A 27,622-nucleotide genomic window follows, 5' to 3' on the forward strand; every position below is an offset into this window, starting at 1 on the left:
GAGGGTTTAAGTGGTTAACTATCTGAAAATACACATACACGTCTATGAAGCTATCTATGACAATGTTTGATATGCAACACGATTTTATACAACATGCAGTTAGGGGTCCCTGCTTCATCTCTCTCTCTCAGCTAAGGGGTCCTTGGCCTGAAAACGTTCAAGACCCCTGCCATAAGGGTTAGATGCCTCAGAGACATAGGGATCTCCCAGGCCAGACTGATCCCAGACATAGGCCATGTCTGGTTCACTCTTCTCCAGGTGTATGTAGCTTCTGGATTGGAGTCAGACTTACATTCAAACACATCCGTGGATGTTTCATGGATGATGGTCACTGAGAGAGGGGCATAGTGGACCTCAATGGTGAAGGGCAGGCTGTCTTCTGTTGCTTGAGCACACGCTGGACCAGAAGGTGGTTGAGATCTGCGGTTGGCGTGCCAACCAGATGGAGAAGTGTGGTGGTGCCGTTGGCATGTTGTGTGGAGTTGGTCACTACCCTCAGCGATGCTCGAGAGGAACAAGCAGTATCCCTCGACACCTCTGCCGGAGGCTTGGCATCAGCAGCCATGCAGCTTGCATAATGTCCGAGAATCCTCACCCCGCAACAGGAACGGAAACTTCAACTTTCAGGCTGTTGACAGGAGGGACTAGCACTGTCAATGGTATCTCTGCCCTGATGTAGATTCCACTTGGGAATTACAGTCAAGATACAGGTGTAGACTCCTTCATCCAACAGCGTGACATCGGAGAGAAGGATCGATCCATCGTTTTCTTTTAAGCTGCCGACGAACTTGAATCTAGTGTCACGAATGCCGACAAGCTCTGGTCCATGCTCGGTTGAAATGCTGAAGAAGACGTGGTCAGTCGGGGTGTGCCGGGTTTCTTCTTCCTAGACCATCTGAGAGATATCATCAGCTGCAAGTTTCTCAGTCAGTATGCAGAGTAAGCAGACATCCTGTCCTTGGGCTGCCGTTTGGTTTCCTCCAGTCACCTTGATACTCTCCACTGTGTCCATCAGCAGCAGCCACACCAGCTGCGTGAAGTAGACAGATGCCAGGTCATTGTTGGCCTGGCATTCAGTGTGTATAGTTTCAATGTAGGCTGATGATAGGTTCTTGGTTTACGTAGTAGGCCTAGTTATTATTAGATTATTGGTTTACTTATGTATTACTTTATTGTTAGATTAGCCTACTACTTTTATGCATTTGATGTATTATTGATGTATTATGTATTATCTTGTGTCCTTGCTTACTGTAAATCGCTCTGGATTAAGAGCGTCTGCTAAATGCCTAAACTGTAAACTGTAACTGTAAACTGTAAGTTGTTCCAAGATGGCTGTTCCGTCCCCACTAAATGTGTTGAATTTTGCAGTTTAATCATAATTAATTGTTAAACTGTGGATACAAGAATAGGGATACGATTAATGAAGAAAAAATGTTGCATTGTTAATATCATGCAAAAGTTTAAGGGCTACTACATGACATATTGCATGGCCATTTATTACATGCACACTAATACGCTATATTATATAGTTCAATATAAATCTGCAAATCCAAAGCAAGACTATTGTATGTATTTATGTATTTATTTATGTATTTATTCATTCGTGTATTTATTCATTTATTATCATAGTTGCAGAAGTAGTAGCATTGATTCATCTATTGTATTAATAATAGTACAGTCATCTAGCTGTAGTAACACACACACACACACACACACACACACACACACACACACACACACACACACACACACACACACACACACACACACACACACACACACACACACACACACACACACACACACACACACACACACACACACACACACACACACACACGCCTGATGTTTTGAAGCTTCGTCGAACAGGAAGGAATGTGGTGACGTCGGAATGAAGCCGCTCAAGTGAGCCAATCAGCTCCGGGCAGTGGGGATGGGGAGGGGGGGATGATGAAGCTGTTACTTACATACATAGCAGTGTTGCCAGGTCTGCTTATTCGAAGCGACTTTGGCCTTGTTTTTATGTAAAGTTGGCTTGTGTTGTTTTGTTTCTAAAGTTCAGTTGCTTATTTGGGCTTGTTTGTGTTTCCTAATGTTTTCATTATTTTTTCCAAGCAATAGGACCCCACAATTAATATGTATTTGTCCGTAGTGCAGAATCCCATCTGATACACAGACAGGATCCCAATGGAAATAAGCCATAGGCTTTCTTGGCTTGTCCTTTTTATCCTTTGACCTTTTGTATAAATCTGTACCTCTGTGCTTTTTTTTCTTTGTTTTGTAAACTGTTAATAAAATATTCAATCAAAATGAGAATATTTTGTGCCAGAGAAAACCCCATACCAGATTTGTGTTGTTTAGAAAAAATATTCCAAAGATTTTTCCAAGAAGTTTTTTGAAAATAGCAGATCTACAAGATCAGCTATTTTCAAATAGCAAATATATATGTTTAAAGTACTCATATCCTGTACGGTAACAGGATAGGTGGGCACCAAAACATTCTGGGCACTACAACTGGGCACCTTGGACCAGTGGGATTTCCCTAGTGCCACTCTTTTCCACCCCAAAGTGCCCACTCTTCCAGGTTCCCAGTGCCACATGTTCCTAAGTGCCCACTGGTCCAAGGTGCCCAGTTATCCCTAGTGCCCAGAATGTTTTGGTTGCTTCTTTTGGGTTTGTTCTCAGAGACATTTTTGCTTATTTCTCTCTAAATCTGGCAACACTGGGCTTTTACTTCTACTCCACTACATCTCAGATGCAAATATTGTACTCTTTACTCCACTACAATTATATGAAAAGTGACTTTGTAGATTAGGATTATTATTACAAAACATACATTAACCAATTCAACCCTATATACATTTCGGCCATTTGAAAATAGCCAATCTATGCGACGCATTGTGAGCTTGTAGATCTGCTATTTTCAAGATGTTCTTTTATACATTTGAAAACTTGTGAAATGGGACATTCTGCATGATGAGTTTTTTCTACTTTTGGTACTTTATAAGTACATTTTGTCACCAAAACCTTTGTACTTTTACTTAAGTACATTTTGAATTCCGGACTGTCATTTGCAACAGCACATTTCTACATTGCGATATTGATACTTTTACTTAAGTACAGTGGTGGAAAGTAACTAAGTACATTTACTCAAGTACTGTACTTAAGAACAATTTTGAGGTATTTGTACTCTACTTGAGTATTTCCAATTTCCAATACTTTTACTTCTACTCCACTACATCTCAGAGGCAAATATTGTACTTTTCAGATAATGAAACATACATTAACCACTTTAACCCTATTTTATACCTATAGGCTATTTGAAAATAGCCGATCTACAAGCTCACAACACGTTGCATAGCGACGCGTTGTGAGCTTGTAGATCTGCTATTTTCAAATTAGTGCTTTTACTTTTGGTACTTTAAGTACATTTTGATGCCAATACTTTTGTACTTTTACTCAAGTACATTTTTAATTCTGGACTTTTAATTGTAACAGAGTATTTTTATATTGCAGTATTGGTACTTTTACTTAAGTAAAGAATTTGAGTACTTTTTCCACCACTGTAAAACATGCGAGTACTTTTTCCCACCACTTGTTTTCAGAGACCTTTTTTTGCGCATTTCTCTCCAAACCTGGCAACAGCCGTGCCGATATGAAGCTGTTACTTGCATCCATGGAGCAGCTCTTATGTAAATGATGACGGGCTGAACCATAGAAACAGACTCACATTCTGATTCGCGGGAAACATGTAAAAATGGCGACGGCCGAAGTTTGAAGTTGAACCGCTGCTTTCACTCATTCAGATCAGAGACACCGTATAAAGCTTTATACTGTACATTTCACACAGATCTGTAAGCCCTACTGTCCCTGTAGAAAACAAGGTAAGAGAAACGTCTTTTTCACTGTCCGATCAACTCGATCGCATCTTTACTTTAACTGTTAATAATATTTAATACTATTTCTGATATTGGGAGAAAGGATCCAGTAACACAAACCTGAGGTTGACAGTTTAGTATCAGTGATCGGAGCTGTGTGGATGAGTAAAAGTATCTGATGTCCTTTATAAACATGTAACGTTTTATTTAGGCTGCTGGTTGCTGTGTTGCAGCCAGTTGAGTAGGAGTACTCACATTTTGTACTTAAGTAAAAGTACCAATACCGCAATGTAGAAATACTCTGTTACAAATCAAAGTCTGGTGTGAAAAATGTGCTTGAGTAAAAAGTACAAAAGTATTCTCATTAAAATATACTTGAGTGCTGAAAGTATAAGTACTCATTGTGCAGAATGTCCCATTTCGCAGGTTTCCCAAATGTATGTGAATGCTTTGAAAATAGCAGATCTACAAGCTCACAGCGCATTGTGAGCTTGTAGATCTGCTATGTTCAAATGGCCAAAATGTATGGGCTGAAGTGGTTAACGTATGTTTTGTAATAATTATCAAAATCTTCAAAGTAAGTTGTTCAAAACTGTAGTGGAGTAAAAGTACAATATTTCCCTCTGAGAAGTAGTGGAGTATAAGTGAAAGTAGTGAAAATTGGAAATATACTCCAGTAAAGTAAAAATAAATCCTCAAAAGTGCACTTATAATACAGTACTTGAGTAAATGTACTTAGTTACTTTACGCCCCTGCTTGCAGTAACAGTAAAGTATAAACAGAAGCAGACGTTTAGTAAATAGATGGTGTTTCATGAACGTTAGTCCATTTATCGCCGAAAATGAACCCAAAGTTCATGTTTTAACACTTAATAATGTTTCATGTTTACGTTTGTAGGGCCTAATGTTAATGTATGCAGTTTGTCACGCGAATGTTTTACGTGAATGTATGTCACGTTAATGTATATCCACGCATGAACGTTACGTGTATAAATGTGTATGTAAAGTAATGTTTCAGGTTCCTTTGGATTCGAACCGGTTGCACTGCGCACGCGCCAAGATCTGTCAAAATCCCCTGACAGTCAAAACTAGAATCTGTCAACCTCTTTCATCTGATTCTGTACTATAAAGTAACTAAGTACATTTACTCAAGTAATGTACCTAAGTACACTTTTGAGGATTTTTTTACTTTACTGGAGTGTTTCCCATTTTCAATACTTTTACTTCTACTCCACTACATCTCAGAGGCAAATTTTGTACTCCACTACAATTATATGAAAACTTTAGCTACTGGTTACTTTAAATTTGTAGATTTAGATTATTATCACAAAACATAGCCGATCTACAAGCCCACAATGCGTCGCGATGCTTGTAGATCTGCTATTTAAAAAAAAAAAATTGTACATTTTGAACTTGTGAAATGGGACATTCTGCACAATGAGTACTTTTACTTTTGGTACTTTGGTACTACTTTAATTACAAAGTACATTTTGTTTTTGTCATATCAATGTAGGCCTATTGCTGTATTGAAATTTGGAAACATTCCAGACATAAACAAAAACAAAAAAAGTGAAAATAGCCGATCTGCAAGCTGTAAGCTTGGAAATTGGCTATTTTTACTATTTTGAAATAGGGTGATTAATTCATAATGTACTTTTTTCCTTCCTAGAAATGTAATGGAGTCACTCAAAAGTACAACATTTGCATTTGAAATGTAGTGAATTATCCAACAATACAAGTTCTCAAGTATACAGATACTCAAAGAATTGACTTACCGTAATAGTACTCAAGTAAATGTGGTCTACGCTCTACCAGGTACCTCTTTATCTCTCTCTCTCTCTCTCTCTCTCTCTCTCTCTCTCTCTCTCTTATTCTTTCTCTCTCTCTCTCTCTCTCTCTCTCTCTCTCTCTCTCTCTCTCTCTCTCTCTCTCTCTCTCTCATGTACAGAGCATGCATCTCTCTTTTTCTTTTTTCTTTTTTGAATGATTTTAGTCACTGGCAGTGGTTGAAGTACTCAGATTTCTTTCTTTTTTTCTTTCTTTCTTACCACAATGTAGAAACACAAAAAAATAATTGTTGCACCAGTGAGGATTATAAATAAAGCGTGCAGTAGTTCAGGGTGGGCTAATCACGGATTTGTTGATATTATTCATTTTAATTCAAGTTGTGTTGCACATTATGTACAACTTAATCTTAAGCATTGCTTAACAAATCGATGATTATTTAAAACCGTTTTTAGAATCGGCCTCAGGTCTAAATGGGTTAAATAGACTAGTGTAGTTGCATTAAAGGGATAGTTCACCCCTCCCCAAAAAAAACATCTTATCAATTAGTCACCCCATGGAGACTTGAATTCATGGATATTTTTTTTGTTTTTGTCGCATTCCTAATGCCAATAATTTGATGACCAGCGGACCGGTAGGCAGCGGTTCCGGTAGGAGACACAAAGGAGACTCCTACTCCAGTCCACTCCACTCCTACTGGAACCGCTGCCGGTCATCAAATTATTGGCTTAGGAATATGACAAAAACAAAACATGAATTCAAGTCATTTTGGGGGTGAACTAATGTAATAATCTGCAAAGCAACTTGTAACTAAAGTGTTCAAATAATTGTAGTGGAGTAAAAGTACAGTATTTGCCTCTGAGATGTAGTGGAGTAGAGGTAAAAGTACTTCAAATTGGATATACTCCAGTAAAGTAAAAATACCTAAATGTACTTTACACATTATCTGTCTGTCTGTCTGTCTGTCTGTCTGTCTGTCTGCCTGCCTGCCTGCCTGCCTGCCTGCCTGCCTGCTTGTTTGTTTGCCTTTTTTCTTCTTCTTCTTCTTCCTCTTCTTCTTCCTCTTATATGTGTCCCAAACAAAGGTTAATGCTTTAAAAAGTTTATTGAGAGGAATCCATCTGATGACCTTGTCAGATGGTCTGTCTGTCTGATAGCCTAGCCCTAGTGAAAGTAAATGAAATCCTCTATGAACGTCTCTGGACAATGTGACACATCTCTACCTTCAGCAGTTAATTCATTCTGAAGGTTTTTATTAGTAGTAGTTGCAATCAATCACCACTGTGCTAAAAAAAAAAATACACCCTTTGCCACTTTCTGCCATGCATAGGCTCACATGTGTATTTTTGGTCATTCATGTTTATTTATGTTATTCACATTTTTAATGATATTCATAATATACAGTATGTAATGTAATGTTTTCCTATTGGTCAATCAAGGTGTGCTGTCGCAATGTTTTCATAATGCGTAACATGCACACGCACATTCATAGAGTGTGCGTGCCCGGCCCGCACACATGCAAATGAATGATCATCTCATTCTATAGCCTCATTTTAAAGGTAGGGTAAGTGATATGTTTTGGTTAAAACTAAAAGTTTTGTGTTAACCCATTAAGACCTGGAACTGTGTCATTTTTAGATCTGAGCTAAAAGCATTATTTTAGACTTTGGCTATTTTTGAAAAATCGAGAAAATGTGTGCAAATATTCTGAATATATGTATTTTTAAAGCGAACATTTTTACTCAAATCTTTGCTTCTGGGGGTCCCTGGAACACAATATTTTGATGGGCGCCCGCGGCCAAATACATATCATTTTGAGGGTCCTTGACATGAAAAAGATTGAGAACCACTGATATAGAATTATGTAGAATCGGCTTCAGGTCTCAATGGGTTAAAGACCTGGAGAGACATGGAGAGTGGAGACTCCTGTTACTGAATAAAAACACTCTATAGCAATGAGTACTATCAGAATGTAGAGCTATTTAACACTTATTTTAACCACAGAAAAGCACTTACCCTACCTTTTAATAATCTTAGGTAATGTAATGCTTTTGATATAAGCCCAGACTTTTCTGGACACTCCGTTGACATGAAACGGGAAATTATACTCAAAACAATCTGTTTCAGTCAGACTCTACGATTGTGTTTAAATAAGATCTAGATTTAGGCAAGTTTTACCATGAGAGACAATCCACGACAATTACGTCACTTCTCCGGTCGAGGCTAGGTAGTATAGCTGTCTGCCATCACTACCTTAATGGATCGCCCATTTCAGCTTGACCTATATTATCATTGTGAATCAATTAAAAACACGCATGATTCACCGTGGTGTGTTCATTCAGCACAGCGCTGTGTTTTTAGTGAGGGGGGTAACTTCACCCATTAAAACTGGGAAAGCATCTGTGTCATTTTAGATTTGACCTATATAGCAACATAAGTCTTTTCAGAAAGGATTTAGAAGGATTTAGAACAGTGGTTTAGAACAGTGGTTCTCAGCAGATATACAAGCTTGTACATCTGCTATTTTTGAGAATTCTTGAATAATCTTTAAAGTGTTGAATTATTTTGAATATTCAAACAAAATCTTCTCTTCTGAGGGGTCCCGGGTGGGTGGTGGGGGGTCCGCGGCCAAATACATATCATTTTGGGGGTCCTTGTTGGCACGAAAAAGTTTGAAAACCACTGATTTAGAAATCATTTGTAGAATCCGCCTCTGGTCCTAATGGGTTAATGCTGCTTGCAGTCTTAGACTGATGGCTCTGTGATCTCGCGAGACCAGCTGTTGATACAGGTTACAGGCGCCCAGAGTCTCGCGAGAACTCAGGAGTCAGGAGGCAGATTAGTATTGTTTTTATTTGAAGTGAACCCTAATTTTGACACTCAAACCTTTGTTTAGTAAAAGCTGCATGATGTCTGTGTCTGTCACCTAACCTGTCTGTCTGTCTGTCTTTCAGATGTTGGAATCAGCCAGTAGAGACTACTGCAGCCTGGAGCCATGCCAACTGGAGCCACGCCCACTGGAACCAATAGCCAATCAGTGTGGTGTGGTGGGCGGGGCGATGCAGAGGGGGCATGTCCTACAGAAGGGGGTGGAGTCCAGTCTGAGTGTCGGTCTGAGTGTCCTCTGTCGCTGGTCTGACGGGCTGTATTATGTGGGCAAAATACAAAGGGTAAATCATTTGTCAATTAATATAATGCCCTAGCCTGGTATCCAGCCTGCTTCGCTACGTTCGGCAGACTTTTTTTTCTCTCTTTGCTTCTTATCTCCAAGGAGGCGGGACATGGCATACGGCTGGAATCGAACCGTGGCTTCTGATTGGTCTGTGGTGCGGGGCGGGACAAAAAAAACAGTGTGATCGTTGTGATTCGTCATTCGTTTGAACAACATCCAATCAGCAACGACGTTGCCTAACGTAACATATGTAGTTCCAGTGTAGTTCTGCAAAACGAGTCAATAGGGTGCTTTCCAGACTGAGAAGCGAAGAGAGAAAAAAAAGTCAGCCGAACGTAGCGAAGCAGGCTGGATCCCAGGCTAATAATGCCCTACTTCGTCATACTGCAGTGTCACACGAAAATAGCAAAAATAGTAACTAAGCATGTGCTGCACACTACCAAACATTTACAGCACACTGCAGGGCAAAATTGAAAACACAATCATAGAAATGGAACACACCATATGAATGACATTGACAATTTCTCTTGTAAAATGGCTCAGTGTAGGCCTACTTTTTTCATAGTGAAACATAAAACAAAACACAAATATGCAGCCAAAAAAGTTTTATTGCTCTACAGTGTACATTCGGCATACATTTACCAGGCATCAAGCCTTCGGTTCGCGTCTGGCCAGAGAGCCTCATCTACGTCACATGCAATGTTCTCCCTGTCCAAGCAGCGCTGGAAGAAACGCCTGGCGTGGCGCATGAAGCCCTGACAGGCCTCAACAGTGACGTCACCACAAGCCTCCTCCATGGCCTGGAGCAGTGGGACCCGGCTCTGTGGGTTCCGTTCATATACCTTCCACCTCCAAGCTGAGAAGAACTCCTCAATTGGATTTAGGAAAGGCGAATAAGGTGGAAGGTATAGAACGGAAAAATGTGGGTGGTCCTGGAACCACTCACGCACTGCACCAGCCCGGTGGAAACTGACGTTGTCCCATATGACAACATAGTCAATCCTCTGTTGGTCATCGATGTGGTCTGGTGGTACTAACATGTGATGCAGGCCATCCAGGAAGGCAATGAGAAGGGCAGTGTTGTAAGCCCCTAGATGGGCATGACTATGCAGGATTCCATGATGATTCATGGCAGCATACATGGTGATGTTGCCACCACGCTGGCCGGGGACCCCAACAATGGCCCGCTGGCCAATGATATTTCGGCCCCGGCGCCTCCTCTTCACCAGATTAAATCCCGCCTCATCCATAAAAATATATTCATAGAGTTCATTCGCTATGTCATGCTCCTGGATCCGCTGAAACAGACAACATGAGAATGCAAGTTACAGTATGGACACAGAGAGGTCAACACAGTGGGCTCCAGTGAGACATTGTAGAAAAGGAAAAATATTGGAATTGTACAATACATGCGTGTATCAGTGCTGAATGTATGGGACTTACAAGCACAAACTCTCGCCGCAAATCCTTGACACGGTCTGTGTTGCGCTCGAATGGGACCCTGTAGACTAGCCTGGTAAACCCTCCCTCCGGAAATCTCATTTCCATTCGATCTCAGGAAGGAGTCTGGCATGAACGCCCATTCTGCAATATTGGGGAGTTTCCAGCGAAATCAGGACCTAACCGCGCCTATCAGCGTCGTCGCTCATCGTTCTGTGATTGACAGCTTACGTTGGCCAATCAGGTGGCGAGTTCGAGTGAGCCCGAATGAAGCCGAGTGCAGCCTGAGAGCCGCCGACAAAAGACGAACGGCAGCCATTGTTATTTGTGCGAGTGCCTTCACTTCTTACTTTCGGTTTTAAAACGCTCTCAAACTTCTTTTTTGAGGCACGGAATTTACTATTAACATATCGTTTGGATAGAATTTAGTTGTTTAACTTCATATATGTGGTCAATTAATCATGACAGAGCCTATTTAAAAATATAAATTTAGAGAACCGGCAGGGGCGGGGAGTGACACGCATGTATCCCAATAAGGCAACCTATTTTCGGCATGGCCGTCCCAAAAGTCCCGTTGCGTCACATAGTCTGGAGCTCGTCAACATGAACTGCTGATTGGCTGAAGGGGAAAAACGATCATTGGTTGAAGGGGTTGTCAGTCAACGGTATTACTCCCGCCCAACTCCAGCCCACAGCCAATATTGCAGAATGAGCAATCATGCCAGACTCCTTCCTGAGATCGAATGGAAATGAGATTTCCGGAGGGAGGGTTTACCAGGCTACCTGTAGACTTGCTTCATCCTAAAAGCATTCCTGTGAAGGATACGGTCCACTGTAGACAGGCTCACAGTCGGGATGTTTCCGAATACAGCCTGGTCAGCCACAATCCTAGTTTGAATTTGTTTCAGTGTTATGGCATTGTTCTCAAGAACCATATTCACTATGGTAGTCTCCTGTGCGGCTGTGAAAGTCTTTGTTCTTCCTCCTCTGTGAGGTTCTCTTTCAGTCCTGCAAAAAAATAATACAGTAATACTGTGAGTACACTGTATTCTATTGCTATGCAGTATTACATAAAGTACACAAGACAAATATATTTATAGTACCTGTTCTCCAACCTAAACGTCCTGATGATGGCAGCAACAGTGAAGCGGCTCAGATTTGGTTGGACCCTCTGGCCAGCCTCCCTCATGGTCAAACCATGATTGATTACATGGTCCACCACAGTGGCCCGAAGCTCATTGGAGATGACCGTTCTCCTTCTTCTTACTCCTCCTCCTCCTCCCCCTTGTCCTCCTCCTCCTCCTCCTTCTTCCCCTTGTCCTCCTCTCCCTCTTCCTCCTCCTCTCACTCTTACCCCTCTCCTTCTCTGGATGTCGATTACTTAAAAATGTTCCATTGTGCACCAAACAAAACAGAGGCTCAAGGCCCTTTTATGCTGCAGTCCTGATTTCAAATTGCTCACCAGACTTGAATGTTTAGAGATTTGACTATTTGTGTGTTATAGATTGATGCTTTGAGATTTCACGTGAGAAGTGTGTGCAACAACTCAACATTGTGTAGTGTTTGGACAACAAGGTGTGTTGTAGATTGATGCTTTGAGATGTTGCGTGAGAAGTGTGTGCAACAACTGAACATTGTGTGTAGTGTTTGGACAACAAGGTGATAATGTAATTGACATCAGAGTGTAAAGAAGGAAAGTCAGAGTCTATTGCAGATAAGGGAGTGTGAAGTAGTGCCAAATTGAGTTGAGCGATTAGAACATGAAGTTAAGGTTGTGAAAATTGTGCCGAATTTGCGTGTGTGTTAACAATTGTGAAAAACTAACTAGTTCATAGAAAAAACTCAAAAAACCTCTTGCGTGTTTAAAAACAGTGACTCTGATAAAGATTTGCTATAAACAACGGAGAAAGGTGGGTATTCAATGCAATCTCTAAATTCACCGGTGAAAAATAATATTTTTCAGAATCAAACTTTTACTTTTGTTCTTGTCTCACAGCTGCCTATGGTGGTTAGTGTTAAATACGTCTTTGTGTTAAAATTTTATTTCTGTGCTGTGATTGGTCAGGTGAGCCCTCCCAGACAGAGCTGCTTTGTGAAGTTTGAAGACGACTCGAAGCATTGGGTTTTATTTAAAGACATCCAACATGGTAAGTGCTACTGGTTTTTACTGCTTATTATATTGTCAGTCAGACACTTTCATCCAGATTAACCATTTATTTAGACCTCCTGCCTGTCTGAACTATCGCAACGCTCGATTTGTGTTCTGGACTCCTGTTGTCAGTTAACCAATCACCATTTTTATTGAGCTATTTCCTGCCTCTGTCCGTCCTATCAGCTGGGGTTCCAGGGGAGGAGCCTTGCTGTTCTGTGTGTCAAGGGGCGGAGCATAACCATGAAGACCAGAGTAACAGCATCCTAATGTGTGGGAAATGTGGCAATGGTCAGTCCTACTTTATTATCTCCTCTCCTTACTTACTAGTTTACTACATTTTTATATCCTACCCCCTCATCTCCTCTGCTTACTTCTCACATCTTTACAGCCTACTTACAATTTACAGTTACAATTTACAATTTAGGCCATTTAGCAGACACTCTTACTGTATAAGGTAATCACACACATCAAATGCAGAGAGACAGTGTAGTGCCTCAGTAAACAAGGACCCCAGATGTACCAAGAACCTAGCATCAGTCTAAACAATATACTATCAAAATAATAACCTAACCTGTACATTGAAACTATACGATACCAGGTAAACGATGAACCTAGCGTCTGTTTAAATGTATCTAAATATCAAAATTACATTTTGTTTTATATTTTGGTCAAGAAAAAACAAGCCTATATGTAACAAGAACAAATGACCACGGTATGTCTGCATGGTGGTCATATCTAGGTCAGGTGCTACTTCCTAGTCTCCTTTCATTAAGTCCTACATCTTTATATCCTACCTCCTTGTTTCCTATCACTTATCCGCCAATCTCCTTTCCTTAGCTCCCTGGCTCCTCTACATTGTGGCTTTTTGTTCAAAATGGTAAATGACTGCTACATTTACGGTGTTTGCCTCACACTCATTACTGCTATCATAATAAGTGACTGGGCAGTCAACTTAACGCCCGACTGGCTTGTACCATAGCCCAGTGGTTCTCAACCTGTGGGTCGGGATCACCAGGGGGGTCACCACTTGATTTTGGGGGGTCCCCGGATGACAGTGAAGTATCAATTCAAGGACTTGAAGAAAAAATGTATAAAGAAAAGACCATTAGTGCATCAAAAGTACAGTAACTGCATAAGAACTGGTCAAACATTGGCCAAATTGTCAAATAAGACAGAGGAAAATAGCCGTGTACAAGCTCACAACGCCTCGCAACGCAAGGCGTTGTGAGCTTGTACATCGGCTATTTTCACAATATTTATCTTTGGAACCGAGTCAAACTAAATGCCTCAACTCCTACAATTCCACGTGCTTGTCAGGGTGTCAATATGATTATTTTGGGGGGTCGTGGCCTGAAAAGGTTGAGAACCACTGCCATGCCGTGTCTTTAACGTTTTCCAGACCCCTTAGCTGAGAGAGACGACGCAGGGTCCCCCACTATATTGCATAAAATAGAGTTGCATATTATATATATTTTTATAGACTTCCATGCAACTTCATGAGAGGCTTTCAAATCTAGCTCACCATATTTAGCTGATTTTCTCATCAATGTCTGTTCACCGTTGAGATTTGAGACTAGGTTGATAGTAAGTATGCCACAGGTTTTTCTTTTAAGTTGTCTCTAAGTGAGCTTTTGCTTCATAGATTAGTTAGACAGCATTATATCAGTGTTTTTCAGTGTTTTGTTTGTCTGTTAACACCTTATCTTTTCTAATTATTATGTAAACATGTATCAATTTGTATTTGCACATTCAGTTTCCCCATAATATAATCATATTAGCGTGTTCATAATATAACGATACTTTAATAGAATCATAATGTTTGTGTGTTGCAGGTTACCATCAGCAGTGCCACGTTCCACCAGTAGAGGTCAACTTTGAGGAGCATTGGTACTGTCGAAGATGCATCTTCGCTCTGGCTGTCAGGGTACTTATTAACTATACCACTCATATTAATACTACTATAGTACTTTTGTAATACAGTAACTACTACTATTACTTAGCCAGTCTCATGGTAGTTGGAGGCCAGTGTGTTGTCATTAAATATTGATGACATCAAGGATCTCCGTATATTGACATAAAAGGGACACAGACAGACATAAAGAACCATACAGAGATCTCCATATATGGGCATAGAAGGGACACAGACAGACAGACAGACAGACTGATACAGAGATTTGTGAATGCATAGGTATTTGTGGACGGCCACCAATCTGACCGACTTCCCACTCAAAAAGTCACTCACTCTGGTTCTCTGCAATACACACAGTCAATTGGTCAGACGGTCCTTAAAGGAGTAGTTCACCCAAAAAATTACTTATTTTCTATCAATTACTCACCCCATGAAGTTGAATGCATGGAGATTTTTATTGTTTTTATAGCATTCCTGAGCCAATAATTTGATTTGCGCCAGAAAGATGCTAATGTATCCGGTAGGAGACTCAAAGGGGTCGCTTTGAGTCTCTTACCTGAAATGCACCCGGTCATCAAATTATTGGCTTAGGAATGCGTCAAAAACAAAAAAATCCCCATGAATTCAAGGCTTCATGGAGTGTGTAATTGATAGAAAAGAAGTTTTTTTGGGGTGAACTATTAAGATATGCAGGGGACAGACAAGACACAGGCATTGAAACAAACCGGGACATTTGTATAACTACATTATTATATCTATCTGTATTTCTGTCTGTCTGTCTGTCTGTCTGTCTGTCTGTCTGTCTGTCTGTCTGTCTGTCTGTCTGTCCGTCTGTCTGTCTCTCCTACTAACAGAAAGGGGGCGCTCTAAAGAAAGGTACTTGGGCAAAGTCTCTGTTGGCCATGAAGCAGGTCTTGCCCTACGACCCCCAGACTCTGGACTGGGACTCTCAGCATAAGACCAATCAGCAGCAGTGTTACTGCTACTGCGGAGGACCTGGAGAGTAAGACTGACCATTCACAGGCAACAGCCTTAATATCACTAATGACCAGTGGTGGACAGTTATGAAGTACATTTACTCAATCTCTAAAGTATCTGTATTTAGTAATAGTAAAAGTGTACATTTGACTCCATTACATTTCTTGGAAGGGAAAAAAATACAATTAACCACTCAAGGCCTATTTCAAATATTGTGAAAATAGCCGATCTATAAGCTCACAATGTGTTGCATCGTGAGGTGTTGAGAGCTTGTAGATTGGCTATTTTTTGAATTGCCGAAGTATAAAATAATAGGGTTGAAGTGTTTAAACAGATTTTTGATGCTATATTAACATATTTTGCTGACGACCCACTGGAACCCCCTCAAGGACCTCAGGGGGTCCCCAGACCCCACTTTCAGAATCTCTGTCTCAAGTACTGGCGGAGGCTTAGATCCGCTTAGTGTTTAATCAGAGCGCTTTGGGAGGAGAGAGAGCAAATTACACCCCCTTAAAGTAATTTGTAACCAGTGGCGTCCCCAGGATTTACATTTAGCCCCCCCCCCCCCCCCCTCTAGTACCCCCAAAAAATACATTTCAACTCAATCGGCAATCGAAAACGGCAATTTTCAAGATGTTTTGGCCATTATCTCTGGAACAGAAGATCCAATCGTCTCAGTTCAAAGCTTGTTGGATGCGTGACTCTGAGGACATTAAGCACGCAATGACACATTTTCGGGTTATTTGTTTTTTTTAGGGGCGGGCGAGATCTTAGTTGGGCAGGCGGCCGCCTGCCCTGCCTCTACAGTGGGTACGCCACTGTTTGTAACTGATGGAAATAGTGATGTGCAACGTGCATACAGTACTTTAAAGTAACTTGTCCAGCATTGGTCATGTTTGATGTTTTGTTTACACGCAGATGGTATCTGAAGATGATCCAGTGTTACAGATGTCAACAGTGGTTCCATGAAGCCTGTATTCAGATTCTGCAGGAGTCTACCATGTTTGGAGACAGGTAAGTGAAACATCCCTTAAACCCATTAAGACCTGGATCTGTGTCACTTTTTGATTTGAGCTAAAAAGCACTATTTTACACTTTGGCTATTCAAAAATATGAAAATATGTGAAAATCTTGGAATATATATTGTTTTAAAGTGAACATTTTCACTCAAATCTTTGCATCTGGGGGTCCCTGGAACACAATATTTTGAGATGGGGGTCGGCGGCCAAATTTATATATTTCTGGGGGTCCTTGACATGAAAAGTTTGAGCACCACACTGATATAAAAACACAGCTAAGTCTCCCGCAGGAGGCGTCTCTGAAGCCTGCACTGGACGGGAGTCTCCAGACGTAAAAAAAAACAGATGATGATTCTCTCTGATCTTTCTTTTCTATTGCGTGTTAGGTTCTATCTGTTCCTGTGTTGTGTGTGCAATAAAGGCACTGAGTATGTCCGGCGTCTGCCTCTGCGTTGGGTGGATCTGGTGCATCTGGCTCTTTATAATCTGGGCATCAGCAGCAAGAAGAAATACTTTGAACTGGAAGAGATTCTGTCTTTCATCTCGGAGCACTGGGAGCAGTTACAGCTCGGCAAGGTATTTATAATACGATCCATATCATATCTCCATAGTCTAGCTTTTTGTGTTTTTTTTGTAAATTAATGCCCTTCTTGACCATACTACAGCGTCATACAAAAGTATCAAAAGTAGCAGATCTGCAAGTGCGTTTTGAGCTTGTGGATCTGCTGCTTTTGCTATTTTTGTGGGACAGAAACATTGTATCTCCATATTTCATCTTTTTGTGTTTTTGTTCGTAAATGATTGACCTATTTCCAACTTCGGCGTATGACCGTGTTGCGCGCTGTGAAAATACCTGATCTGCAAGCTCACAACCCAGCTGTAGAGTAGCTTTTCTTTTTTTTTTTTTTGAAACATTTTGAAAATCTTTGAAAACCTTTAGCCTATCATGACATGCCTATATATGTTTATGTATATATATATGTTTATGTATATCTATAAATTACTTTCTGTAATTGAGACTATGCGCTTTGAGGCGCGTGAATTCATGATATATAAGAAAGAGAGAAATAAATAGAAAAATAAATACAAAAAGAAGAGAGAAAGGAAAAAAGAAAAAGAAAAAAAAGGGAAGAAAGATATGAGAAAAAAAAAAAAAAAAAAAAAAAAGAATAATATTCTTTGGTATTCCGTTGTTATTATTATTTATTTTCATTACTATTGTTATTCGGATTTGCTTTCTTTGTTTTTTTGTTTGTTTTTTTGTTTTGTTTTTTGTTTTGTTGAAAAGTATTAAGGGTTGGGCTCGACAAGCTTAAAGCTTCTCCCAAACCCTTTTTCAGGGACTTGGACAATTGATATGATTGACACTATGATTATTATGAATACTAGTGTAAATATATTAACCAAATGAATTAATTGTATGTACATATGCATATTTTTATATATATATATATATTTATCTATTTTGTATCTTGTATCTTGTCCAAAGAAACTGAAAATAAAACCGAACTGAACTGAACTGAACATGCCCACAATAGGGACATCAGGTTGAAAGTGTGTGCATGTGGGTTTTATAAATATTGAACCAACGAAAACTAGACTTGTGTCTAAATCAGGGGTCCTCAACGTTTTCAGGCCAAGGACCCCCTAGCTGAGAGAGAGATGAAGCAGGGACCCCCTCTATATTGTATGAAATTGCGTTTCAGATTAAAGTTGTTTTTTTTTACTTAGTCTGCTCTTTTTTCCCTCTACACCTATAGCTTCTTTGCCAAAAATAGCGGATCTACAAGCTCTCAACGCCTCGCAGCGCGAGGCGTTGAGAGCTTGTAGATCGGCTATTTTCGGCGAATGTTCCCCTCAGAAAAGGAATTCTAGGGTTCAAGTGGTTAATGTAAAAAAACGAAATCCTATCACGGAAAGATTTGGCGGACCCCCTATAGTAGCTCTGAGGACCCCCGAGGGGTCCCGGACCCCCTGTTGAAGACCCCTGGTCGAAATAATAAATACATTGGATCCTTTGGAACACCATATTTTTTCCATTTCCTGAAAAGTAACAAGGTTTCCAGCCGACATTGAAAATATGATTCAATGTCATTGTTATTGTTGTAGTTTTTTTTTTATCATTATCAATCTTTTTGTTTTACTACATTCTACTGTAGTCTTCAAGGATTCAATCTGGCTTAGTATTTGTTGTTTTCACATTTAAATGCCAGTTTCCGTTCAGAATTTTTGTTGAATGGTAGATAAGCACTTGAATGTTGAAATTCTGCTTTTGATACATTTTGACCAAAATGTGATCAGATATTTTGGGCCATCAATGCTTTTCTTTCCTCTCCCTTCGATAATAGTGGTCATTTTTATCACTAATCTCCCCTCAGTGTGTACTCAACACATCTATTGATGTAATGTAATAATGGGCCATGTTATCATAAATATGTATAAACATAGATATATTGGTTTATTTGTGTTTTTGTTTAGTTGTCCAACACTCCTCCATCAGAGAGAAGTCGCCACCTACTGGACTCTCTGAGCAACTACAAGAGCAAGTAAGACAATACACACACCCACACACACACACATTTATTTTATATACAGCAACATGTGGACAGGACAAGTCAGTGAACACCATGCGTGGACAAACAGAAAACAAATTTTGCCATGATCACGAACCTGCTTGTGATTTAAACGTTAAAAATGGAATGCTCGCCTCAATCGATTTTCTATTTAGAATCTAAATTGTGTGTTTTTTAAGTTTATTTATGTAACTGCAATTTATGGGTAGCTTGAATGGAAAATAACTTCACCCACTCTTTTATCCTGCAAACTTGTGACGTGTCAAATGAAGTCAAAATTCTAATGTGTGTGTGTGTGTGTGTGTGTGTGTGTGTGTGTGTGTGTGTGTGTGTGTGTGTGTGTGTGTGTTTGTAGGTTCATTTGTGGTAAAGAGATCAAGAAGAGAAAATGTATTTTTTGTCTTCGGAATCGAGTTCCCCCCAACCCCCCCATCAAACTGTTCCCTGAGCGCGCTCCCAACGAGGACGGGCGGGGCAGGAAGAGGTAATAACGTAACCCCACATGAACCCCCACATAAACATCATGAATTATTAACACCAATGTACCCATTAAGACCTGAGGCCTGAGGAACAGTTTTCTGAAAACAAAATGTTGCTATATCAGTGGTGCTCAAACTTTTTCATGTCAAGGCCCTCCAAAATAATGTATTTGGCTGCGGACCCCCATCTCAAAATATTTAGTTCCAGGGACCCCCAGAAGCAAAGATTTGAGTAAAAAAAAATTGCTTTAAGAATATATATTCAAAGATTTGCACAAAGTTTCACGATTTAAAAAAAAATAAAAATCTACAAGCTCATAGGGTGGCACGAAGTGACACGCTATGAGCTTCTATACAGTATCTGCTATTTTTGAATAGCCAATGTATCGAATAATGGTTAAAGTGGTTAAAATTATTGTGATGCTATTAACTAAAATAACTTAAAATCTAAAATAACTCAAATGTTTTTTTTTGTGTGTTTCAGTATTCCAGCGGAGAAGAGGAAGAGGAGATCTAAATGGCTTCTAGAAGATGCTATCCCCAATGTAAGTCTCATATTTTAGGATCAGTCAATAGACCAAATCATCATGACCTCACCACAACCATTAACGTATTTCCGGATTAACGCCGGCAGAATCACATTGGAGCAGTATTATTCATTAGCCTTATTTCTGGAAGAACAGGACATTTATGATATTGTTATTGACAATCAGAAATATATTATTTTGTTATAAATATCCGACCGTTGAGAAACTAGACATAGATAACTAGACATTCTAGTTCTAAGCTGACAATGCATTGCAACGCTATTTTTTTTTTTTTTTTTTTGCCTCTGTCTTATATTATTTAACAACTTGGCCAATGTTTAACCAGTTTTTATAGTATAGTTTGTCATGCACTTTTGATGCAGTTTTAGGTATTAAAAGTCCTTACATTGTCACATCACTGTCATCTGGGAACCCCCCAGAATCATGTGGGGACCCCCCCGGGGGTCCCGACCCACCGGTTGAGAACCACTGGTGTATATTACTTTAGTAAGGAGTACAGGGATCAGATCCTAGATCAGTGGACACACAATCGTTCCTGTTATCCTTGAAAGATCATGGAAAGAATATGAAAGAATGATGCAAGTGCATCCAATAAAGTTCTGACGTGTGTGTGTGTGTGTGTGTGTGTGTGTGTGTGTGTGTGTGTGTGTGTGTGTGTGTGTGTGTGTGTGTGTGTGTGTGTGTGTGTGTGTGTGTGTGTGTGTGTGTGTGTGTGTGTGTGTGTGTGTGTGTGTGTGTGTGTGTGTAGAATGAGTGTTACAGTTTGTCTTCCAACATGGCCAACATCTTTGACTTCACCCTGGATGAACTGCAGAGCTTGAAGAGGTCTGTGTGACGAGAGACCAATGTTCTGTTAGAGATGTGCTGTGCCCGACTGACCAAAATCTATGTCCATTATTCTACTGCTGTTATAGTAGCACTTCTCCAATTATCCCGTTATCTATATATAATTGACATGCCTTATTTTGTTTATTGTTCATTGTATTAATGAACAATGAACAATACATATAAATGTGATGTAGTGCAAAGGTGCTAATTTACATCCGCAATCTCCACAACAACATAAAACAAGCAGACAATAGAGTACATTACATTGCACAGGGAAAACAAAGCATAAATACCAAAACCGAGGTTCAAAACAGAAAATAGAAGCGTTTTAGAGGGGACTTTTAGAAGGTGTTTTAGAATTGGTGCTCAGTAATGCTGATTATAAGATAACGCCATTTCAGTCTTCTCACTCTGTGCCTCTGTGGGGGGGCTCAGAATTTGTCAGATGTAGGAAGGGGGGCTCCGAGGAAGAAAGGTCGTATCGGGAACGACTGGATTAATCGTATATTTGGCCACGCTTCAGATCACATAAATGGCTTGTTAAATGGAAAGAACACATACAAGCAACACAGAACCTCAATATAACAATGATAATAATAATAATTCATCACACTTATACAGCGCTTTTCATAGTACCCAATGTCGTTTAAAAAACAAATCAAAATAAATAACTTTATTAGGAGATGAATAGTTAAATGGCTAGAAATGTTGCTAACTAAAAGTCAGAAAGGGAGATTGTCCTTCAGCAAGACTTGAAGCGTGTTGCTTTGTCCTGTCCTCTCAGTTCTTCCAGTATGACGGTGAGCGGAGATCTGGACTCTACTGACGCTGCATCAACCTCAGGCTCAGCTACAACCAGCAGCTCCTATGACTTCAGGTAACAACACACGCACACGCGCGCGCACTCACTCACTCACTCACTCACTCACTCACTCACTCACTCACTCACTCACTCACTCACTCACTCACTCACTCACTCACTCACTCACTCACTCACTCACTCACTTGTTTAGTTATATGCACACAGGAGTTTGAAATAATAGCCTATAACAGGGGTTCTCAACCTTTTCAGGCCGCGACCCCCAAAATAAGGATATTATTTCCCGCGACCCCCCGCGTGCACGCGCGCGGTCCCGTTCGCGCGCGCGCGAAGGTTATTTAATTATAATAGGTTATTTGATAATTGTTCATTATCAAAACATTTTTGCAAAAAGTGGGTAAATTTAGTAAATTAACTGATAAAACATGAATTAATGATAACATAAAAAAAAAATGTTAAAAAAAACAAACAAAAAAAACTTTTTTTTTCTTTCTTTTTTTTCAAATTCACCAAAAAATCTGGCGACCCCCCCAAATTATTTGGCGACCCCCCCTGGGGGTCGCGACCCCCAGGTTGAGAACCACTGGCCTATAACACTTGTGCTGTACATAGCTTTATATTTTTGAGTTGTTAGCTGCCTCTCATGCTGATGGGTCGTACTGATGTGAAGTTTTAGACATGGTTTGTCTTTCCACTTGAAACATATTCTTATTCTATGAATCAATAATGCATAGAACCTACAATTTAATCTCTGCAAATTAGTCAGTGGGTGGGCCTATTTGTCCAGATCAATATTTTTGGGTTATTTTAAGCAGCTTCTGCCTGGCTCATACTCGAGACTGAAAGAACAACATATTGCCCATTTATGGAGACCCCTTTAAAGTAGATTTTGAAAATGATGTGAATGCGGTCGGAACCCAAAAACCTGAGCCCTGACCCGAGCCGGGTTGGGTCCAAAATATTGACTTGTCCCTCGGTTACGGGTCAGAACAATTCTAATTGCCGCGGGTCTTGGGTAAGTGCATTAAACTCTTTAACCTTTGGAATTATGTACAGTATGTAATTATGTTCTAAAACCTATATAAATGTAGTTTGTTCTCGCGTATTGACTGAGCCACGTTTAACGTTAACAGCCGAGTAAATGAAACGCAGCCAATCTCAAGCAATGCAGTTATTCCAGATAGGACCAGATAATAGACATATATAGACAGAGTTAGTCCAGGTAGAACCAGAGACTTTTGGACAGAGTTACTCCAGGTAGAACCAGAGACATTTGGACAGAGTTAGTCCGGGTAGAACCAGAGACATAATGGACAGAGTTAGTCCATCTTATCCCCTGTCGTCCTGTCCCTGTCCAATCAGGAGAGTGGGAAGCCGGAAGCGAAAGTTGCCTAGCAACAGCTACAGCCAACGGGCCAACCGGAGAGACGTGGGGGAGGAGCTCGGAGGAGACGAGCATTCCGGGATGCTGGAAGAGCAAGAAGCCGTGTGCCACGCCCACATGCCCTCTGACCCCTCCCACTTCTTGTCTGACCCCTCCCACCTGTCGTCCGACTCCTCCCACCTGCACTCCTCCATCTCCTCCTACTTTGGAGTGGCGGGCAGACTGACCAATGGGGAGAGGTATCAGGTGTTGGCTCGGCGGGTCACCCCGCAGGGGACGGTCCAATACCTGCTGGAGTGGGAGGGGACAACGCCTTACTAGGAAGACGCTAGATGAAACAGGATGTCCTTTTTAAGACATATCAGTAATGTTGTCTCCTCTTTATGAAGACAGAGGCCTTCAGACCAACAGATTAAAAACGTTAGACAGTAAAGGGACACTGGGAAGGCTTTCCTAAGATTGTCTACCTCAGTGGTTCTCAAAGTTGGGGTCTAGGGACCCTCAGGGTTCCTTGAGGGGGTTCCAAATGAACCCTTACAGGTCTGTAACTCGGGGAGTGTACAAATGGAACCAAATGAACACTCCCAGAGTTATGGGGATCCTTGAAATTAAACAAGTTTGATAACCGCTGGTCTACATTTATGTTGTTATATTTTTAAAAGTTTCTGACCTTAAATGTATAAATAGGGTCTAGACATTGATAGCTACCTAAAATTGGTGAGTTGGTCTAAAAGTTGCTAGCTACCTTTTGTTGTGAAACTGATGTTAGCTACCTAGAATTGGTAAATTGGTCTCTAAATGTTGCTAGTAGCAACCTATTGTTGTTAAATTGATCGCAAAGCCGTTGGACACCTTAAAAATGTGTAAATTGGTCTACAGATTGTGAACCAGCTTAAACGTGGCTAAAACGTTGCAAGCTACCTTGAATAATTGGTACATTGGACAATCAAACAGATGGAGTGGCAGAAATAGATGATAGTGATGAGGTAGAGAGGAAAAAAAACGTTGCTTCCTCAATAGACCATTTGCATACACAGCCAAAGAAAATGCACGCAAGCACGTGCGCGCGCACACACACACACACACACACACACACACACACACACACACACACACACACACACACACACACACACACACACACACACACACACACACACACACACACACACACACACACACACACACACACACACACACACACACACACACACACACGCACACACAGGTAGTACATTTAGTTGTAGGCTCAAATCCAAAGCAGTATTTTTATGTATAACCCCTAGGGCGATACATGTTTAGCTTGCGCTGATGGCTCAGCTGCCGTATGCGGCGTATCTCCCTCTCTGCCCTTTCCTTAACCCCCCCCCACCCAGGGCAAAGTATTACATCTACTATAGCAAGGGTTCCCAAACATAATTTGAACTGGGGACCACCCAAAATAATCATATTCGAACTGGGGGACCCCCCCACCCCACCCCACCCCGACAAGCACTTGGAATCGCAGGAGTTGCGGCATTACATTTAGTTTGACTCAGTTCCACAGATAAATATTGTGGAAAATAGCCGATCGACAAGCTCGGCTATTTTCTTACGTTGTATTTCCAATTGGCACTTAATTAAGAAATGTGCAGATACCCTGTATACACTTATACTGTATGTTGGTTTGTTTACTGTTGAGTGAGAGAACAATGTTGCTAATCATCTGGGGAGCCCCCCCACAATAATCTGGGGTCCCCACCCCCCCAGTTTGGGAACCCCGGTACTATAGTAGATATAGTATCATCATCGCCCCATGTATCTTCTATACAGTTAATATAACATGTATTAAAGCACTTCTATATAGTAAATATAACAGCTATTAAAGCACTATAAACAGTATAATACGCATAATATGTGTATTATATTCCATATCTAGTGCTTGAATAGATGTAGCACTATATAATAATACTAAATAGTATATACTGTATATTACTATATAATACAATATCTGTTATGTGCTATGTAGAATATTGATCATCTTCTATATAGTACTATGTCAATTGTATGGATATGGTAGAAGATTCACGATAGATAGAGTTATTTAATTTATAGATTTATTTTCTCTTTATTATTTTCTTCTTTTTTTTCTTTTTCATTTTCTTGTCACTTTCTTTTCCTCAGTTTTTCTTTGGGATGATTAAGGGTGACAGTCCCATAACACAAAGGTTGCAGGTTCCAATCCCCGCTGCGGCCGTGTCAAAGTGCCTTCACCTGGTATTTGGTTAAAGGGGTAGGTCACCCAAAAAAGAAAAAAAACTCACCCCATGAAAGCTTGAATTCATGGAGATTGTTTTGTTTTTTGTTGCATTCCTGAGCCAATGGGAAGCCTTCTGATGATCCAGGTTCAATGAGAATGTTTGAACCCATTAAGACCGGGAAAAGCATCTGTCATTTTAGATTTTAACCACTTTAACCATTATCTTATACTTTTGCTATTCAAAAATAGGAGATCTACAAGCTCATAGCTTGTAGATCTGCAATTTCTTTTTGAAAAATCATGAAAATGTTAGCAAATCTTTGAATATATATATTTTTAAAGCAACATTTGTAACTCAAATCTTTGCTTCTGGGGATTCTACAAATGTCTATGTTGCCATAATATCAGTGGTTCTCAAACCTTTTCATGTCAAGGGCCCCCAAAATGATATATATTTGGCCGCGGACCCCCATCTCAAAATACGTTGTCCGAGGTGATGAATATACTATATATTCAAAAGATTTGCACTCGGTGCCACGCCATGAGCTTGTAGATCTGCTATTTTATTATTTTTTCGCAAAAAAAAAAGCTCCCGTTCTTGGTTTTAATGGGTTAATATATTGGATTATATATTATTGGATATATTGGATTATTGGCTCAGGAATGCGATTTGGGGGTGAAATACCCCTTTAAGAGTGTCGGACAGATGTAAAAATGTTAATGTGATAATAGTTGAATATGTTTATAGGATGTGTTGATTGTATGTTGTTGATGTTGATATAGTTTAAATAGTATATTGCATGTCTGTTGGTAATTCTGTGTTCTACCAAACATCTTTCAGCTATGTTCAAACTGACAGTGTTTTTTATTTTATTTTCCAAGAGAATTTTCCATTTTGCTGTATTATTGCACTATTGACAAAAAAAATAATCTATGCAAGTATTGAGTTTCATATAAATAACCAAACTGATGACTGAAGTGTGAGGGATGATTTTGTTTACTGTGTGTGTGTGTGTGTGTGTGTGTGTGTGTGTGTGTGTGTGTGTGTGTGTGTGTGTGTGTGTGTGTGTGTGTGTGTGTGTGTGTGTGTGTGTGTGTGTGTGTGTGTGTGTGTGTGTTTTCTTTATGAATGCCAGAACAATGGCTTCTATTATAGCGGGGACAACTTTCCAAAATGTACTTAAAGTACCAAAAGTAGTAAAATGTTTGAAAATAGCAGATCTACAAGCTCACAACGCATCGCGATGTGAGCTTGTAGATCGTCTATTTTCAAATAGCCTAGGTATAATATAGGGCTAAAGTGGTTAATGTATGATTTATAATGTAATACTTTCTGACTGATTGAATACTTTATTAACAGGTTAGTTAACAGTACAGATAGTACAGTCAACGTTTATGATAAAAGGATACAATTATCCAAGTACAATGGACCAAGTTTCCATTGTGGTCCATTGTACTTGCAACAGTAGTTGCAGTAGTAGGGATACAGCGATTGATTCTGATATTGCAATACAAGTTTCCAGTAGGGTTAAAGGAGTAGTTCACCCAAAAAATGTCTTATTTTCTATCAATTACACACCCCATGAAGCCTTGAATTCATGATGTTTTTGTTTTTGTCGCATTCCAAAACCAATCATTTTGATGTCCGGTAGGAGACTCAAATTATTAGTAGGAGACTCTTGAGTCTCCTGACCGATGACCGGTCATCGAATTATTGGTTAGGTCATGAATGCAAGGCTTCATGTGGTGTGTAATTGATAGAAAATACGTTTTTTTTTTTGGTGAACTACTTTATACACCCGTGATCCTGGGCGAAGATGGGTCTTCAAAAATAAGAAAAGAAACCGTCTTATTACCTGATTTATTAGGCCTACTGATGCTCATCTTAAACCGTATGTAGTAAAGATGTATCATTTATTTTTTCCAACTTATTTGCTTTTATTTGTTCTACAGAGAGACCCTTTTGAAAGCTTCCCCAGAAAACACCAATTGAATCTGCAGCCTTCAGTCGTCACAAAAGGCCTTTTCTGCTTCCCATTCAAACTCTAACATAATATGTTTACTAAAAATATCTGGATTATTTTGCACATACCGACTTGTAACTACCGATATTGCATTTTTAAGTAACATATCGGCCGATACCGATAAGAGTAATGATTAATTGTGCATGCCTAATATAAATGTTTTGCAGCTAAAACATCTCTGTATGTCCATGAGATAATAACCTATTTTTTCCTGGATTTGTTTTTTAGTCCACAACAAATTCACCAAAACAAACCTAACAACTAGGAATCTGTCTTAACCACTTGACCACTTAACCCCCGCCAGTGGTCCGTTAAGTGGTATTCTGGGGGAACATTCGCCAGAAATATCCGATATACAAGTTCACTCTACTTGTAGATCAGCTACTTCTGGCGAA

General features: G+C 40.0%; 1 protein-coding gene across 1 annotated transcript; it reads left to right on the top strand.

Moving 5' to 3' along the window:
• The first annotated feature begins 3,737 nt into the window (after nt 1-3,737).
• Nucleotides 3,738-26,174, top strand: phf19 (PHD finger protein 19). Its single transcript, XM_084054277.1, has 14 exons — nt 3,738-3,884; nt 8,617-8,832; nt 12,340-12,421; nt 12,610-12,714; nt 14,259-14,350; nt 15,190-15,338; nt 16,232-16,327; nt 16,719-16,908; nt 18,811-18,878; nt 19,261-19,389; nt 19,869-19,929; nt 20,681-20,757; nt 21,545-21,637; nt 22,943-26,174. Exons 2-14 carry the CDS (start codon nt 8,617-8,619, stop codon nt 23,283-23,285), a joined length of 1,701 nt encoding a protein of 566 aa, XP_083910403.1. The 5' UTR covers nt 3,738-3,884; the 3' UTR covers nt 23,286-26,174.
• The last annotated feature ends 1,448 nt before the right edge of the window (nt 26,175-27,622 follow it).

The sequence above is a fragment of the Gymnoscopelus microlampas genome, assembly GCF_963454915.1.
Source record: "Gymnoscopelus microlampas genome assembly, chromosome: 4".
Lineage (NCBI taxonomy): Eukaryota > Metazoa > Chordata > Actinopteri > Myctophiformes > Myctophidae > Gymnoscopelus > Gymnoscopelus microlampas.

Coding starts and splice junctions, on each gene's coding strand:
- phf19 (XM_084054277.1), top strand. CDS start 8,617: ATGTTGGAATCAGCCAGTAGAGACTACTGCAGCCTGGAGCCATGCCAA. Junction 16,328..16,718: donor TCTACCATGTTTGGAGACAG/GTAAGTGAAACA, acceptor ATTGCGTGTTAG/GTTCTATCTGTTCCTGTGTT. Junction 16,909..18,810: donor AGCAGTTACAGCTCGGCAAG/GTATTTATAATA, acceptor GTTTTTGTTTAG/TTGTCCAACACTCCTCCATC.